This window comes from Balaenoptera borealis (genome assembly GCF_965194805.1).
Source record: "Balaenoptera borealis genome assembly, chromosome: 1".
Classification (NCBI taxonomy): Eukaryota; Metazoa; Chordata; class Mammalia; order Artiodactyla; family Balaenopteridae; genus Balaenoptera; species Balaenoptera borealis.
The window spans coordinates 186,777,520-186,793,928 of record NC_138860.1 but is presented as its reverse complement, the minus strand read 5'-3'; the positions used below and the strand labels follow the sequence as shown (position 1 = coordinate 186,793,928).

The window sequence follows — 16,409 nt, the reverse complement described above, 5'->3', positions numbered from 1 at the left end:
GGGAACTAGGATCCCACATACCGTGCGGCCAAAAGATTAAAAAAAAAAATCCTTTATGCGGGTGTCACCTGCGTAAAAGATGTCTGCGAAAACCCACCTCCTTCCATGGCCAAGGCCGAGGGCCCAGAGGAGGAAACTCTCAGAGGCTCTGGGGCTGTGCAGGTGCGGCGGGGCTCCCACAGGGGTGCCAACAGGGCGGCCACGTGCTGCACACTCTCCTTCCCTGACTTCTCCACCCCCGCCGCTCGGAAACCAGCCGTGAGGTTCAGTTCCAAGCCAAGGCGATGCACTGGCTGCTACTCAAAAGGCATTTTACTGCCCTTGTCCTTTGAGGAGGACTTTCTTTAAATTAGGACTAGCAGTCATGGTGCCCCAGGCCCCCAAGTCTTGTAAACACCACTCGTTGCCGCAGAAGAGAAAGTTGCTTCATTGGATGGAGGAGTGTTTTTGGGTTTTTTTTTTTTTGGTTTTTTTTTTGTAGGGATCTCAGTCCCCCAACCAGGGATTGAACCCGGGCCATAGCAGTGAAAGCCTGAAATCCTAACCACGAGACCACCGGGTAACTGCCAGAAGTGTTTTCTAACCATGGCCTCAGGAGAGTCTAGGCCTAGCTCATCCTCCAAAACAGGAGTGGGCAGCCAGGAGCGAGCGAGCCAGAGAGACAGAGAGAGGAGGGAGGGAGGGAAAGAGACTGCGCGGGCGGGGCAGGTGGGTGATGGGAGGGGTCCCCTGGGGCCCAGAGAGCTCCCCTGCTCCGGAAGCCGCCACCACTGAACGAGGTGCCCAGGAGGGATCGTTTTCCCTGTCACAAAGGGCCCCGTTCAAAGGCAGAAGCAGCCTGGATAGTACTCACAGGTGCTGTTCACTGTGGGGCCAGGGAGAAAGCTTCAGTCATTCTCCACCACCCTCCCCCCAGGCCTGGGAAACACCAGCAAGTGCAGGTGCCCTGCCGCCCTCCTCAGCCCACCCTGGCCTCCCCCAGGCTCCGCCTGGCCCCCAGCTGTCTCAGGCCTCAGCAGTCCCAAGCCTGAGGTCGGGGTCTTTGCTGGCCCCTGCCCCTGTACCTAGGAAGGTGGACCCAGAAGGTTGCCTGCTGTGTGGGCTGACAGACCCCAGGAGACCCAGGCCTGCCCCCCAATGTTCCCCCTTCCCCTGCTGAAGTAGCCTAATTCCCATCAGACAGCTCTGGGCGACTCCTCCCTCCCAGCTCCGGTGCCAGGCTCTCTGCTGGGGGCTGGGCAGGTGGTACCAGGGCCAGCCAAGCCCTCCCTCTGCACGATGGCCCAGCTTAGAAGAGCTGATTAAGTCCAAGGTTAGCTACGGACAGTGTCACTCAGAACGCCGGCTGGGGGTGGGGAGACTCTATACATCATTTACCTAACCTGAGTCCTTTGATACGTAGCTTTTGGCTAACACAGATGTCTTTTTTTGTCTTTCTCTCAAGAACTGTAATTTCCTTCCTGGAAAAGGAAGTTACAGAGAAGGGCAGACCAACTCAATATAAGGCTGAGCATAAATTACCTGAAGGTAGAATGGGCTATCTTGTGAGGTAGTGAGTTCCCCAGTCCTAGAGGGTATTCAAGCAAAGGCCAGACAAGCCCTTTCTGAGATGTGTCAGAGGGGACTCACACATCTGGCTACTACATGGGCTGCCAGACCACCTCCAACATCTCTTCCAACCCTAAGATTTAATTTTGTCGATCGTGCCATCAGTCCCCATGTTCTATAAACCTCATAGCATTCAGCACCCAGTGAAACTCTTTGAAAAGGAAATAGAAGCACTGAGTCCATGTAAGCAGGAAAAAAAAATAAAGACCTAAAATGGGACGATGAAGGGTGCAAATGAAAAATTCTAGAAAATGCTTCCAAAGCAAAAATTCCTCAAGCAGAAATGACTTTAGCTTCCGAACTTGAATATACAGCCGAACACCAACGGATCTTCTGTTTCTGGGATGATGGACGGGACGGATACTCTGTTTGGACTTTTGTTACAAGCATTCTAAGACCACTGCCATCACACGGGATGTTGGGGTGTCTAGGATGGACGGGGTGCTCAGTGTCTGCTTAGGAGCATGGAGGGGGGAGGCCACGTCTGAGGATTACTGACCTCAGCCCAACTAGGACAATACTGGGAACCTCCAGGTCAAAAGGGGGCTCACCCTTCCTACAGACGTGTCAGCTGGGGTGGGTAGATCTGGGAATTCTCCCAAACCCCCAGCTCCACTCGAGGTCATAGACAATTCAACTAGCAAACATGGTGTTTTCGCCCCTCCTTGGGGAGGGGGGGCCCCAGCAGCAGAGTCCACGTGATGTGGGGAAATCAGCTCACGAGCCAAACTATTAAAAATCTTTATTGTTAATTATTTTCTTCAACAGAAATATTTTTAGTTGAAATACGAAGCCAGAGCAACATTTCCACTTTTCTTCTGCAGAAGATGAGACAGATCAGGGCCATCGCAGTTACAAGAGGGAGGCCCATGACCCTGACAAGGACAGACTGGGGCAGGAACACACCATCAGCCAGGACTCGGACCCTTGACGGGAGCTACAGGTACAAGGAGGGGGCAGCCGGCGACACTGGCAATGACAGCTGATAACAGACGTTACAACCTGGGTGGTGGGGGGAGACTGAACAAAACCCACCTTCCCCCAGGGGCTCAGCTGGAGCTGCAGGCCACTGAGCTGGGAATGAGTACAGTCACACGTGTGTGCGTACACTCCCTGCCCCTCCTGGAGGAAGGTGCTCTCGGGCCCCTGCTGGGGTCCACACAGTCCTCGTCCCCTGGGGATCAACGGCCTTTTCAGACTAATAGCCAGCTAACCAGGGCAGGGGGCCCGTGTGTGCAGGAGGATGGGGTGTCTGGGTCGTGTCAAGTCCTCCGCTGGGGCAAGGCTCAGAGGAAGCTCAGAGCACAGTGTGAACGGTCACGGGGCCATGGGGCTCCCAGGGGCTGGGGCCCGGGACACGCTGGCGTTCAGCTCCCTTGCTCCACGACAGCCCCAAGCCCTAAGAAGGGGGAAGTTTGGCTCTGAGCGTCTTCTCCTGGCTCTGGGTACCTGGGGCGAGAAGGAGGTCTCAGCCGTCTACTACCTCCGGGGTGGGGGTGGGAGGTCACGGCGGGGGCGTGGGGAGGCTTCCCCTCCCCAGGCCCGCATCTTCCTCCAACTCCCCACCCAGATTCCACTCCTGCGAGAGATGCAGGGAGCAGGACGGGCCACCTCCAGGGGGAAGAGGGCAGGTGGGAAGACTTGGGGCTCCTGCAGCCCTTCAAAGACCACTGCTCTGCAATGTCTTTCTGGGGGGCGGTTGAGGGCCAGCCTGGTGGGACTCGCTCATTGAAGACCCAGCCAGCGGTCCCAGTGGGCACTTCATAAATAATGACACGGTCCCTTCCAGGCTGCCGTGGAGAGAGACCCTTCTGAAGGCAGTGCAGTGAAGGGCACGGCCTCGCATGAGAGCTCCCAGGGCTGGTCAGGACCCACTGCGCTGGCAGCACACACCTCGGGAGGAGGCTGGGGGAGGTGGGAGGGTGCGTTTGGCGCCAAAGGCCTCCTGGGCCTTGTGAGCCAAGCTGGGGCCTTTGTGTGGGTTCTGGGCTCTCGGGCAGAGACCTCTGCTATGCTTTGGGGTCTCAGAGCTGGGAGCAGCTCCTGCCCCTTATAGGAGGGGCCCCCCGATGAGGCCTCAGGAAGTAGAATATGGAGGGAATGGCTCAGCGCGGGCAGGCTGGAGAGGCCCGGATGGCGCGTGTGAGAGATTCCATTCTCACCAAGGGATGCTGGCTGGTTGCCAGCTCATGAAGCGATGCACGTAAATCCTGGCTAATGGTCACCTCTAAGCTCTGGGCTGCTCCTTCAGGACAACACAAACCTCCTTGGGGCCCTGCTTGGCGTCCTAGGGGTTCCCTTGCTGATGGAGCCTGGTGTGGTCATTAAAGCAAAAGCACTCTCTAGGTGGACCCCCGGGCTGGAGGGGTCCTGCACGCAGCAGGGGGGTGGGCAGCCCATGGCAACGGGAGTCATGGGTGAGCCAATGGGAAACCAAACACACATATCGAAAGCCAATCAAATGCAAACACAAACAAAAACACGTCAAAGCAGCAGCAGCAAGCTCTTCGTGTAATAAATATTGCGAAGCGCACTTGGTTTCTTTCTTTCTTTCTTTTTTCAAGTCAAATATAACAACCAACGTCCCAAACCCTGTTTTCAACATTCAAAAGAGAGGGGCTGTTGCCATCAGCAGAACACCTGCAGCCAATCAAAGAAAAAAAAAACCGTTTCCCATTAGCCAGCCAATCAAAATCCTTTTCCAGTTTAAGCAGCCAATCGGACCTCTTCACATTCCTAAAAAGTGACCGAAATAAAGCACCAGAGCTCGGAGAGCTTCCTGAGAAGCCATAGACCGAGGCGCAATTAAAAAAAAAAAAAAAAATAAGAGTCAGAAATAAAAATAAAAAGGTTTGCGTTGGTCGAGATTTAAAAATAAAAAGGTTTCTTCCCGCAGCCAATCATGAGTCCGTCCCTTTAAGCCAATCGTAACTGCACCACTGGTGTCTCCCTCGAGGATGCTGAGTGGCCGTGGGGCAGGACGGGAAAGGGTGGGGTGGGGGGTCGGGGTAGGGAAGGTGACCCTCTGCCACTCAGCCGGTGAGGTCCACACAGATCTCCTGGCCTTTGCCAGCCTCCAGGGTATTCCAAGGGGTTTGCAGCTACTGCCTCCGGTCCTCCGTCTCCGACCTGGAAAACGCCATCACCACATCCTCTGCACCTGCAGACCAGGGCGAAAGAATTGCTGCTGGATGGTCCTCTGGCCCCGGGCTGCAACCTGGGACAAGGCGAGGAGGCTGCGGCCCCCGACGCAGTGTCAGTCAGTCCACTGTAGCGGGGTGCTTTCCGAGAACAATGCTTCTGGGGAAGCCCACCTCCCCTCTGGGCCTGGGCGTCCCCTACAGCCGGGCCAGGGTAGGCCAGCACCCCTGCTGCACGGCTGTGGGCTGCAGGCTGCAGGGGTGAGGCTCAGAGGCTTGCTCAAGGCTACACGGTGAAGAGGTGAGCACGCCAAGAGCCCAGGCTGCTGTCCTGGAGCGGGGCTCTGCTTGTGACCCTTGCTCCAAGGTCGCCAAAGCCGGGGGCCCTTGGGAACCTCTCTCTTCCTTCTTAAGACTCTTGTTTCGATCCCTTTGGAGGATCTTGCTCATAATTTCTAACAGCCAGTCCTCTTTGCCCAAACCCAACACCTGCTCAGGGGAGCGTGGCCAGGCCCATTTCTAGCCCGTGGTCGGCCCAGCTCCCATGGAGACAGATAACAGCCATAATCTTTTTGTTGTTATCTTTAATGGCGGATTTGAGGATTCTGGTCCAGGCACTCATGAAATCACTTCCTTTATCTTGTTTTCCATAAGACAGGCTCTGACATGCAGCCAGAAGAGGCAGGAAGGAGGAGGGAAACAGCCTGAAATGCTGACCTGCCTCCCCCACCGGAAGCTGCTGGGCAGGAAGGACTGAGTGGCAGGCCCTGCAGGGCAGGTGAGGTGACCCGCAGGTCCCACCCCACCTCCTGGGCGCGGACCCTGCCTGGGCCCTGCCACTTTCTCCCCTTTCCCCCTGGGGATCAAACCCGTGCCCCCTGCAGTGGAAACGCGGAGTCTTAACCACTGGACCACCAGGGAAGTCCCGCTCTCCCCTTTTTCTAAAGGATGGTTCTTGGAGGCACCCTGAACGTTAAGTAACAGTCAGTCGTCCATGGCCTTTCAGACAAGCTTCTCTTCTGTTCTGCTGGAGGAATTCTTCCCGGGGAGGGGAGGATCGGAGCAGCAGAAACAGGAAAGGCCACTGAGGGGGGCGCGGGCAGCAGGGCGTGGTGGAGCTGCTGACACGTGAAACGGAGTCAGGGAGAGGGCAGGAGTCCACCACGGCCGGCCCCCACCCCGGGGCGTGGTGTTGGCCACCTCCGTCCACGCCACAGGGAGTCACCCCTTCCCACTGGCAGCCTCGTCCTGACCTCCTTCCTAACTGCCCTGCCACACGGAGGAGGCATGCAGCCACGGGTGCTGTAGAAGGAGGGCCCGTCCACAAGGATGTAACATTACAGACGTGTCCTTCAGTTTGGCACCAGAGGGCCAAGGTGCTACCCAGGGGAGTAACCCTGCCACACATGCCCCATCTGCCTTGACGGGGTTCTGCTGTTACCAGCACAACCTCTATTCCTGCAAAGGGGAACGAGCTTCTAGAAAGGAGCTCAAATCGTCTGACTTCTCGGGATTGGGCTCCTTTGCTTGAGAAGCCCTACCAATCCTTCCCCTGTTGTCCTGGGAACATTCTGTTCTCGCCTCAGTCCTCGGACCACGCAATATCACTGCAGGCAGAATTTTCCTAGCAACCACAGAATCCAAGGTTACATCATACCCTGCATGGCAGCTGAGCTGGTTACCTAACAGATGCCGGCTTTTCCCGAGTGCCGCCTCTCCAGCTCGCTAAGCAGGAGGGGGCTGGAGAGAGACCACGAAAGGGGACTTGTGACCAAAAGATGCAATGAACAGGGACAGCCCACTCACTTCTCTCCTTGCCTGTCTCGTGGGCTTTCTCGAAGGGACCTTGGGCCTCTGTGCTGAGCTGCAGGCACAAAAATAGCACCAGCTGCCCCAGGAGGGAAGAGTGAGTCTGCAGAGGGAATGGCCACTGGCTCCTTGGAGGAGCCCAGACTCAGGGGCTGCCCAGTGTGTGTAGCTGGGCTACACCCTGAGAGGTGGAGAAAGAAGTCACCTCCTCAAGGTCATGCAGGGACTCCAACGACTATTTAGCAAGACACCTGAGGCAGTACTGCAACACCAGCTGGTGGCCCCATCCCTGGCTGGGGTGGGGAAGGCTAGGAATCTGCAGCTCCCATTTATAGAGCCTCCCACTCTGCTGCTAGCTGGGTGCGGAAAGGGCCCACGGAGCTGCTGCCCATCCGTACTCTGTGCTGTTCCTAAAGGACTTGCTGTTTTCCAGGCCTCACCACCAGGGATCTGCTTTCCTTTGGGGCCCAAGAGGGGGCAGGCTCTTCCAGAGCATTGTCTGCCCTGTCCTCATCACTGGTTGGCCTGGTACTCATCATTCAACAAGGGCCTGACCTGAGCCCCACAGGCCTCTAGGCGACGATGCTGCCCTTCCCTTTCCTCTTTTCCACGGAACTTGGGCCAGTTACCTAAGAGGGAGGGTGAGCTGCTTACTTAGTTATTAAGATTCAAGCTCTTAGAGCTTGAGAGCCAGGAGGGGTCTCCAAGGTTAACCCTCACGGTCCCTCCTTCTCCCTTAAAGGCTAGGATGTGGGGGCTCCCTCAGATGCTCACACTGTCCTGGAAAGGCAGGGCTCACAACAGGAAGATGCTACAAGGAAGCCAGCAGGCCGAGCCCACTGCCTCTGTGCCGTCAGCTAGGTTTACTATCCCGTTTTACCAACAAGGCTGGTCCACCCCACTGGTACCTCTGCTGATGCTGTCTGGACTTGGGTTCAGAGTTTGTCCTTTCCCACCAGATGCCGTGAGCACAGGAGGGGAGAAGATGATCAGTCTCTCCTGTTCCACACTCTCTGACCCATTAAAAGATAAAGAAAGCCAAAACCAGATGAAGACATCGCAAGGAAAGAAAACTACAGACCAGTCTCTCTTATGAATATAGATATTCATAATACCTATGATATGCAAAAATACTCACAAAATACTAGCAAACGGAATACATCAACATATAAAAAGGATTATATACTCTGACCAAGTGACATTTATCTCAGGAATGCAAGGTTGGTTTAATATCCAAAAATCAATTAATGTAATATATCCTATCAACAGAAAAAAGGACAAAAAGCATATAATCATCTGAATAGACACAGAAAACACATCTCACAAAATTCAATACCCCTTCACGATAAAAACACCCAACACACTAGCAATAAAAGGGAACTTCCTCAATCTGATAAAGGGCATTTATTAAAAACCCACAGTTATTATCATACTTAATGGTGAAAGATTGAAAGCTCTCCCCCTTCAAGATTAGGAACAAGAAAACAATGTCCACTCTCACCATTTCTATTCAATACTGTGCTGAAGGTTCTATCCAGGGCAATTTGGCAAGAAAAAGAAATAAAAGGCATCCAAATTGGAAAGAAAGAAGTACTGATAAAACTATATTTGTAGATGACATGGATCTTACATATAGAAAATCCTAAGGAATCCACTAAAAGACTACTAGAACTAATAAACAAGTTAAAGTTGCAGGATATAAGGTCAATGTACAAAAATCATTTGTATTTCTATAAACTAGAAATGAATAATCTGAAAATGAAATTAAGAAAACAATTTCATTTACAGTAGCAGCAAAAATAATAAAATACTTAGGATTAAATTTAACAAATGAAGTATGAAATTTGTACTCTAAAAAGAACAAAACATCAACGTCTAAAACATCGCTGAACGAAATTCAACACAACTTCTATCAAATCCCCGCTGCCTTTCTTGCAGAAATTGACAATCTGCTCCTAAAATTCATATGGAAACGCAAAGGATCCAGAATAGCCAAAACAATCTTGAGAAAAAAGAACAAGGTTGGACCCACACTTCTGAATTTCAAAACTTACTACAAAGCTACAGTAAACAAGTTTGGGTGGAATTGGCATAGATCAACGGAATAGAATTGAGAAGCCGGAAATAAACCCTCCCATTTATGGTCAATTAAGTTTTGACAAAGGTGCTGAGGGTTCAATGGAAAGAACTGAACAAATGGTGCTGGGACAACTGGATATACTCACATGTAAAAGATGAAGTTGAACCCTTACCTTGCTTGCACCATAGACAAAAATTAACTCAAAATGGAGCAATGACCTAAACATAAGAGCTGAAGTTATGAAACTCTTAGAAGAAAACACAGGAGTAAATCTTCATAGTCTTGGGTTAGGAAATGGTTTCTTAGATATGACACCCAAAGCACCATCAACAAAAGAAAAAAATAAATAAACTGGGCTTTATCAAAGTTAAAAGCCTTTTTTTCTTTTTCTTTTTTTCTTCACAATTTGGCCATGCCACATGTGGGATCTTAGTTCCCCGACCAGGGATCAAACCCGCACCCCCTTCATTGGAAGTGCAGAGTCTTAACCACTGGACTGCCAGGGAAGCCCCCAAAGTTAAAAGCTTTTATGCTTCGAAAAACACTATCAAAAAAATTGAAAAGACAACCTACAGAATGGGAGAAAATATCTGCAAATCATATATCTGGTAAGGGACTCCTATCTAGGATATATAAATAACACAACTCAATAATAATAAAAAATCAGACAACTCAATTTTTAAAATGGGCAAAGAACTCGAATAGACATTTCTCCAGAAAAGATATATGAATGGTCAACAAGGGCATGAAAAGATGCTCAACATCATTAGTCATTATGGAAATGCAAATCAAAACCACAATGAGACACCACTTCATACCTAAGGGACAGCAGGAATCAAAAAGACAGACGATAACAAGCATTAGCAAGGATGTGGAGAAATTTGAACCCTCAGACTTTGCTGGTGGAACGTCAAATGGTGCAGCCCCAAGCCTGCTCCACCTGCAGCCTTCCCCATCTCAGCCGATGGCACCTCCATCCCCTGGTTGCTCAGGTCAAAAACCCTGGGGTCTTCCCGATTCCCTCTCTCACACACACACGCCACGTATAACACATCAGCAAACCCTGCTGACTATACTTTTAAAATGTATCCTGAATACATTACCATTTCCCCTACTACCACCCTGGTCCAAGCCACCACTGCCCTTCTCACTAGCCTCCTGTACCCTCTTTTCCTGTATCTCCCCTCTCTGGACCCCGAGGGTCCATTCTCCACATAGCAGTCAGAAGGAAGTTCTTAAAAATATGAGTCAGATCCTGCCACTCCTTTGCTCAAAACTCTCCAAAGGTGGTTTATTATAAGATTTCTCATCATACTCAAGGGAAACTCCAAACTCTACACCGTGGCTTCAAGACCCAACATGATCTGGCCCCTCACTGTCTTTTCACCCCTTTTTATATGCCTCCTCCCACCCCTCACTCCGCTCCAGCCACATGGGCTCCTGGCTGTCCTTCAGGCACAGGAACCTGCAACCCAGGACCTTTGCACCTGCGGCTTCCTTTGCCTCAATGCTCTTCCCCCCAAGTCTATCTCACAGCTCTCACACTTCATGCCAGTCTGTGTAAAATCACCTCCCCAGGCCCTCCCTGACCACAGCATCTAACATAGTGATACAGGACGAATCGTTATAGGTGAGGAGCCTGAAGCTCCTCAGAGAGATGAAGCAACTCGGTGAATCAGAAGCAGAGGGAGGACCCGACACAGACTCCGAAGACCACGCTACACTACACGTTTTGTCGTTTTCTATTAGGAAAAGGAAGTAACGGTCCTGCTCCAGGTACCCTGAGCACTGAGGCTGCTCAGGCCTCCTGGCAGAGACTGCAGTAACCCATCTGCTCCCATTAGAACAGAACCAAGACCCAGGATTTATAAAGCAACACCAGAGCAGCCCTGGGGTATCTTGGAGAAAATTCAACATGGAATCCGGAAGGCCAACCTGGGAGGAGCCCAGACGCCCACCCCCTGCCCCCGCCTACTGTTCTGCCAGGTGCCCCCCTAGTCCCATGGCTCCCCTGCCACGGGGAGCAGGGCCAAGGCGCTGGCAAGGGCACAGCTCTCTGAACCAGGGCAGGGCACCGAGGGGGCCATCCCACCCCATGGCCCGTGCCAGCTCTGCCCCTTTAATGGAGTCCAGTCAAGTGACTGGGGAGAGAAAAATGACAAATATTCAGGAGCTTAGGAAAGGGAGGCTGGCCCCTAGCTGGGGGCGGGAGACAGACAATGGGGTCACTGGTCTGTTTGCAAGCTCAGGATGAATTCACACCAGCAGAATCACAAGTCCAGCCCAGGCCCCACACACCAGCACCACCCTCAGCCCACGTCCCGCTCACCGAAGGGAACCAGCACGCTGCCATCGGGAAGCTAGCTCACTACAGGGTGCTGGGGCACAGGGGGCAGGGAGCAGTGTGGTTTGGAGAAAGGCCCAGGAATGAGAAAGAACAGGAAAGAGGAACAGGGAGATGGCTGCAGCCCTAAGGTGATGGACGGAGTAAGTGTACACCCGGCCTCTATTTCTCAGACCGGGCCGGGGACATCCTAGTGGAGCCCTTTGCCCTTTTCCAGGAAAGGCACAGACCCTGGAGCTCACATGGAGCTGGGCCCGGTTCCAGGGCAGACGAGGACTGCTCCAGACACCACCACCTCTCCCTCCCCAGGAGGGACCCTGCGGAGAGAGAGACCAGGCAGCGGAAGGAAGGGATGAGGCCTCCTCGGGCAGCAGGGATGTGCTAAGCGTGCTGGTCCAGCCTACGTCCCAGCAAAGCGCCTCGCTGCGGGGGAACAGGCTGCGGAGAGCTCTTCCAGCTCCTGCAAAGTCCAGCCGGGAGGACTGGATGCTCACAGGTGGCTGGAGAGAGGCAACAGCCCTGAGAGTAAGCCCTCCCCAGGAAACCAACACAAGGTACAAAAGCCTGGGCCAGCTTCCAAAGCCGGCCAGCCCCAGGGCCCCACAGTTCAGGACACAGCCCGGCACAGAGGTCACCAGAGAAAAGGGGGGGACTCCCAGCACCAGCATCGGCCACAGGTGGGGACACCCACGTCACCCGACTCAGGGTCATGGGCTCCTCCAAGGGCAGCAGCCCCCCAGCCCCTCTGAAACCCTCACGCCCATCCCTGGCCGGAGCTGACCAGAACTACTCCATTCTGGGCTCGGGGATCTCATGACCTCCTGACCTCCTAATGGGCCTAACACCTTCCCAATGAGGGCAAATGACTGGGGCCTGGAAAACTCTGAAATAGGACCCCGACACCCCAGAGTCTCCCAATTCCTGCTGGAGGTTAACTTTGGAAGTTAACTCTGGCAAAGTTAACTTCGCATAGGGACTTAACTTCGGCGAAAGTTCTTCAAAACCGTCCAGGGAACCCGACCTGCCAAGCCCGGGTTGTCCTCCACGTACACGGCTGACCGGCTGGAGAGGAAACACGGCCACACGCACCAACGCGTCCAGGGTGATTCCCATTCCCGACGTCTGCCCCTTGTCTGACCACATGATTTTTGGCTTTGATACTTCCTCTTTGCCCCCTGAGCTCACTATCTTGCCGTCCATACCAACCAGCATCTGCTACTCGGCTACCTGCCTACCCGAAAACTGCGCGGCTCAGCTACCGGCTCTGGGGAGATGAGCCAGGCAGAGAGGCTCCCGGAAAAACAGGTCCCAGACACTCCTGCAAGGGCAAAAGGCTCCACGGGGGTGAGACTCGGGCACCAACCTGGACTAGGTCTCCCCCCAGACAAGCCCAAACCTGCTTGGCGGCATGTGCTGCTTTTAGCAGCCGTGGCCTAGGAGCCCAGGGGTTCTATACAGCTCAGCTCTGCCGCCCAGAGTTCCCAGAGGATGGCTTTTACCCAGTGACAGCACGACACTGGTCGCCATGGGGACAGCACCCCGGATCCACCAAGGTCTCAGCAGCCAAAGCAGGCTCCACGCTTGGTGGCACCTCCTGGGCTCCAGGCTGGCAACCACATCACCAGGCATTCCAGCTGCCAGAAGTGGAGGCATGTGGGCCCAGGGGTGAGGCGGCTCCTGGCAGAGGTCCTGGGCCTCCTGACAGACCAACGAGGGCCTCCCCAGGCTTGGGCTCCCTTGGTGGATCACGGTACCTGGGCCTGGGTCTGACCACTGCCTACCCGCGCGATACTGGCCAAGTCCCTGCACATCCACCTCCGTTTCCTCACCTGCAAAACACACGTATCCTGCCCATCTGACTGACCCGGATAACGTCTGCAGCATAAAGCATCACAAACAGCGTCTTGTGGGGTCACCCCTCAGGGTTCTAGTACACCTGCTCTGCTCTAGTCCCACGTGCCCCAAACCCACCTCACCCCCCCATACCCCACTGAGCCTAGCACACACATCCTACCTCTGGGGCTTTCTAGGGGGGTTCCCTTCCCTCAGGGTCAGTCATCCTGTGATCTGCACCCAAAATTCTTTACATGTTTGCTCCTGTTTCCGTCTGCCCTGCTGGGCTGGCAGCTAGAGGCCAGGGGCAGTCGCCTGGCATCCAGATCAATGGGCTACTGTGACCGGGACTGTGCCATCGCTGGCCCAACTGGCCCTTGATGCTCTTCTCCAGGACAGAGGTCTGCCTCTTCTGGGTGTCAGGAGGTGGGAGCAGAGGTGCACAAGGGCTTGGAGGCCCCTGCTCTCAGCTCTACACAATAGAACGCATCACGCTGGTGAAGAAGGGTCAAGGCAGCCCTTCACAGGCCAGAGCCCGAGGCCGAACTGAGCAACCAGCCCTGCTCTTCAGCTCTTACCCTTTCTTGGGGTTATTTTTTTTAATTAATTTTTATTGGAGTATAGTTGCTTTACAATGTTGTGTTAGTTTCTGCTGTACAGCAAAGTGAATCAGCCCTACGTATATATATCTCCCCTCTTTTTTGGATTTCCTTCCCATTTAGGTCACCACAGAGCACTGAGTAGAGTTCCCTGTGCTGTACAGTAGGTTCTCATTAGTTACCTATTTTATACATGGTATCAATAGTGTATATATAGTGGTATATATGGTATCAGTAGTGTATATCCCAATCTCCCAATTCATCCCCCTCAACACGGGGTATTTTTTTTCTTTTTCTGTGACACATGTTATCACGTACCAAGTCCTTCTGGTTGATTTTTCAGCCGGATTCAACGTATATGAGATTTTTGGGTTTCATTTTATTATTATTAGGTTACAGGTAATTCTCATGAAAGTGTTGATTAAAGTTTAAAAAGATTAGCTTCCCATCCCACTGACTGGAATTCTCCCGGGGCCTGACAGTAATTTCAGTCCAGAGTTGGTTGTCACCTGGAGCCTCTGTGAGAAGCCTCAGAGCCGCGCGTGAGCAGATGGGGGTCCCGGGACCCCGGCAGCCGGTCCGCACAGAGGGGGAGCCTCGGTCTACACGGGGATCTGACAGACCCCACTCTGTGCCAGAGCTGGACCAAGGGGAAACGTGAGACTGCGAGCACAGCACGGGCGCTGGCCCCTCGGGGCTCCTGACCTGACGTGATAACCGCTACACGGAAGGAAAGATCCGCAGGCAGTTCAGGAGCCAGAGGAGGAAAGCGAGCCGACCCCGGAAGGGCAGAGAGGGCGACAGAGGAAGTGAAAGAGCAGAGGCCAGATGGTGTGGGAAAGGATTCCAGGAAGAATGCTGGCTGTGAAACGGAGATGGTGCCAGCACCCCACCCGAGGGCCGCTGAGAGGGTCAAGTGGGGTGACGAGCAGCGGGGTGAGCTTGCTCGGTCCCTGGAAGAGCAGTGCACTGGGTGGGCCCGGGTGGGCCCTCCCCTTGGGCCGCTGGCTCCCTGCTGGGTTGCCCATGACCACAGCTATTTTAACAAGGTTCTCAGTGTAACCCTGAGACCAAATGACCTATTTTAGGCTCGCTGGCAGCGGACCCTGAGCCCGCAGCCTTGGCTTCCGCAGGGGAAAGCCAGCAGAGCCCTGGGACCGCCCAGCTGGCTCAGGTTGGGGACCTTCCCTGGAAAGTCTCTTCGAGAAAGAGTGTGATCAGACGGAGGCTGTAACAGGCCTGGAGCCAGCGTGCCAGCACCACAGCTCCAGGGCCAGGAGGAGGGGAAGAGAAAGGACGAGGGCTTCCTTAACAAAATGTGCCACATCAAGACAGGGTCCCTCCAGCCCCGGGACAGCTGGACAAGGGTCTATACGAAGCATGACTCGAGGATGGTAGGTCTGCAGGCGACTGGCCACAAGGAGGCCTTTGCCAAGTGCGCACGAGGGGCCTGGAACTGGCACTTGCCGCATCCGTCCCCGGTGTGGTGCTGGGGCAGGGAGAGACCTGGAGCTCAAACAGAACCAGCACATTCAAAGGCACGTGGAGGTGAAAGGCCCAGAAAAAGAAGGCAGCAGGAAACCCTTCCAATTTTCTCATGCCCTCCTGAAATACCATGCTAACTGCCTACATCACACCTGCTCCTCAGGTAAAACACTGTTCTGCTTAAAAATGCACATGGCCTGTAAGCCACTCCTAGATGGTCTTTGTTTACCACACCCTGGACCCACATGACCCGTTCTATGACCTTGAGCATCTTACTCAACCTCTCAGGGCCTGTTTTCTCATCGTGAAAGTGGGCCTGTGACAGTAGCTGCCTCACAGGGCTGTCATGAGGATTCTCTGGGATAACTTTATATGCTACTTGACATGGAACCTGGCACATAGGAGGAGCTCAATAAATTAAATTAATTATAATTAATAGCAAAAATGAAAAACAAATGTCGAGTAGTAGAGGATCAGGGGACTTCCCTGGTGGTCCAGTGGGTAAGACTCCTCACTCCCAATGCAGGGGGCCTGGGCTCGATCCCTGGTCGGGGAACTAGATCCCACATGCATGCCGCAACTAAGAGTTCGTGCACCGCAACTAAAGATCCCGTGTGCCGCAACTAAGATCCCACGTGCCGGAACTAAGACCCGGCGCAGCCACAGAAAAAGAAAAGGTAAAGGATCGGTCAAAAAATGATAGCACAGCCACATGGCTGCATATCACACGACTGCTAAAATGTTTTCTTGAAAATCGTTTGAGGACGTGGTAAAATTATCATAAGTAAAAAAAATGGATGTTAAAATGGATATTACAACGTTTACACTGTGTGGTCTCAACTCTGTAATGAAAATACATGCATATTTTTTTAAAAAACCTGCTGGGAAATTAACGCGAGGGAATAGTGATTCTAGCTACGTGGTAGGAGTCAATCCTCTAAGCTTTTCTGCTGTTTCTGTCTTTCCCGATGACTTTCCACAATGACTATGCATTCTTTTATAGCCAGGAAAAACGATCGACATATGTTATGGAGAGAACAGCACTGACAACAACAAAGGCACGAACTCAGCATTCTGTTGAGCCTGCTTTGGAAGCTACGGCTCTCCGCCCCCGAGCCTACAGCTGGGGCTTCTCAGCAAGGCGACCTTCCCAGAGAAGCACTGATTGCCTTTGGTTCAAAGTCAGTCCAGCGAGGATGTCAGGTCTGCTCGGCCACCCTGGGGACCAGGAGACAGCGCTCCATGTTCCTGCCTTTCCGGGGTACTATGGGCTCCCAGACCCAGAGCCTGGTCCACTCATTCACCCAAGAACACGCTGGCGCTCTGGGGGGCCCAGCCCCACAAATACAAAGAGGGAAGCCACAAGGGGCTCAGAGTTGGTGAAGAGATGGACCAGGAGACAGTGTGGGGAGTAGCAGGGCCGAGGTACACGTGTGCGGTGGGGATCACAGGAGGGCCTGGCCCTGCCTGTGGGAGGCAGGGGAGGGGGTGGGCTCAGGGCTGGGCTCCTG

At 53.5% G+C, this 16,409-nt stretch overlaps 1 protein-coding gene across 4 annotated transcripts in view; it reads right to left on the bottom strand.

Annotated features, from left to right (window-relative positions):
* Nucleotides 1-2,335: 2,335 nt before the first annotated feature.
* CTNNBIP1 (catenin beta interacting protein 1) overlaps nucleotides 2,336-16,409 on the bottom strand; it is a 51,701-nt gene continuing 37,627 nt past the window's right edge. For all 4 annotated transcript variants that reach the window (XM_082353288.1, XM_082353289.1, XM_082353287.1 and 1 more), the window contains one exon: nucleotides 2,336-4,768. In XM_082353288.1, the coding sequence (XP_082209414.1) occupies nucleotides 4,710-4,768 (59 nt within the window). In that variant the 3' untranslated portion in view covers nucleotides 2,336-4,709. The remainder of the gene's footprint in view (nucleotides 4,769-16,409) is intronic.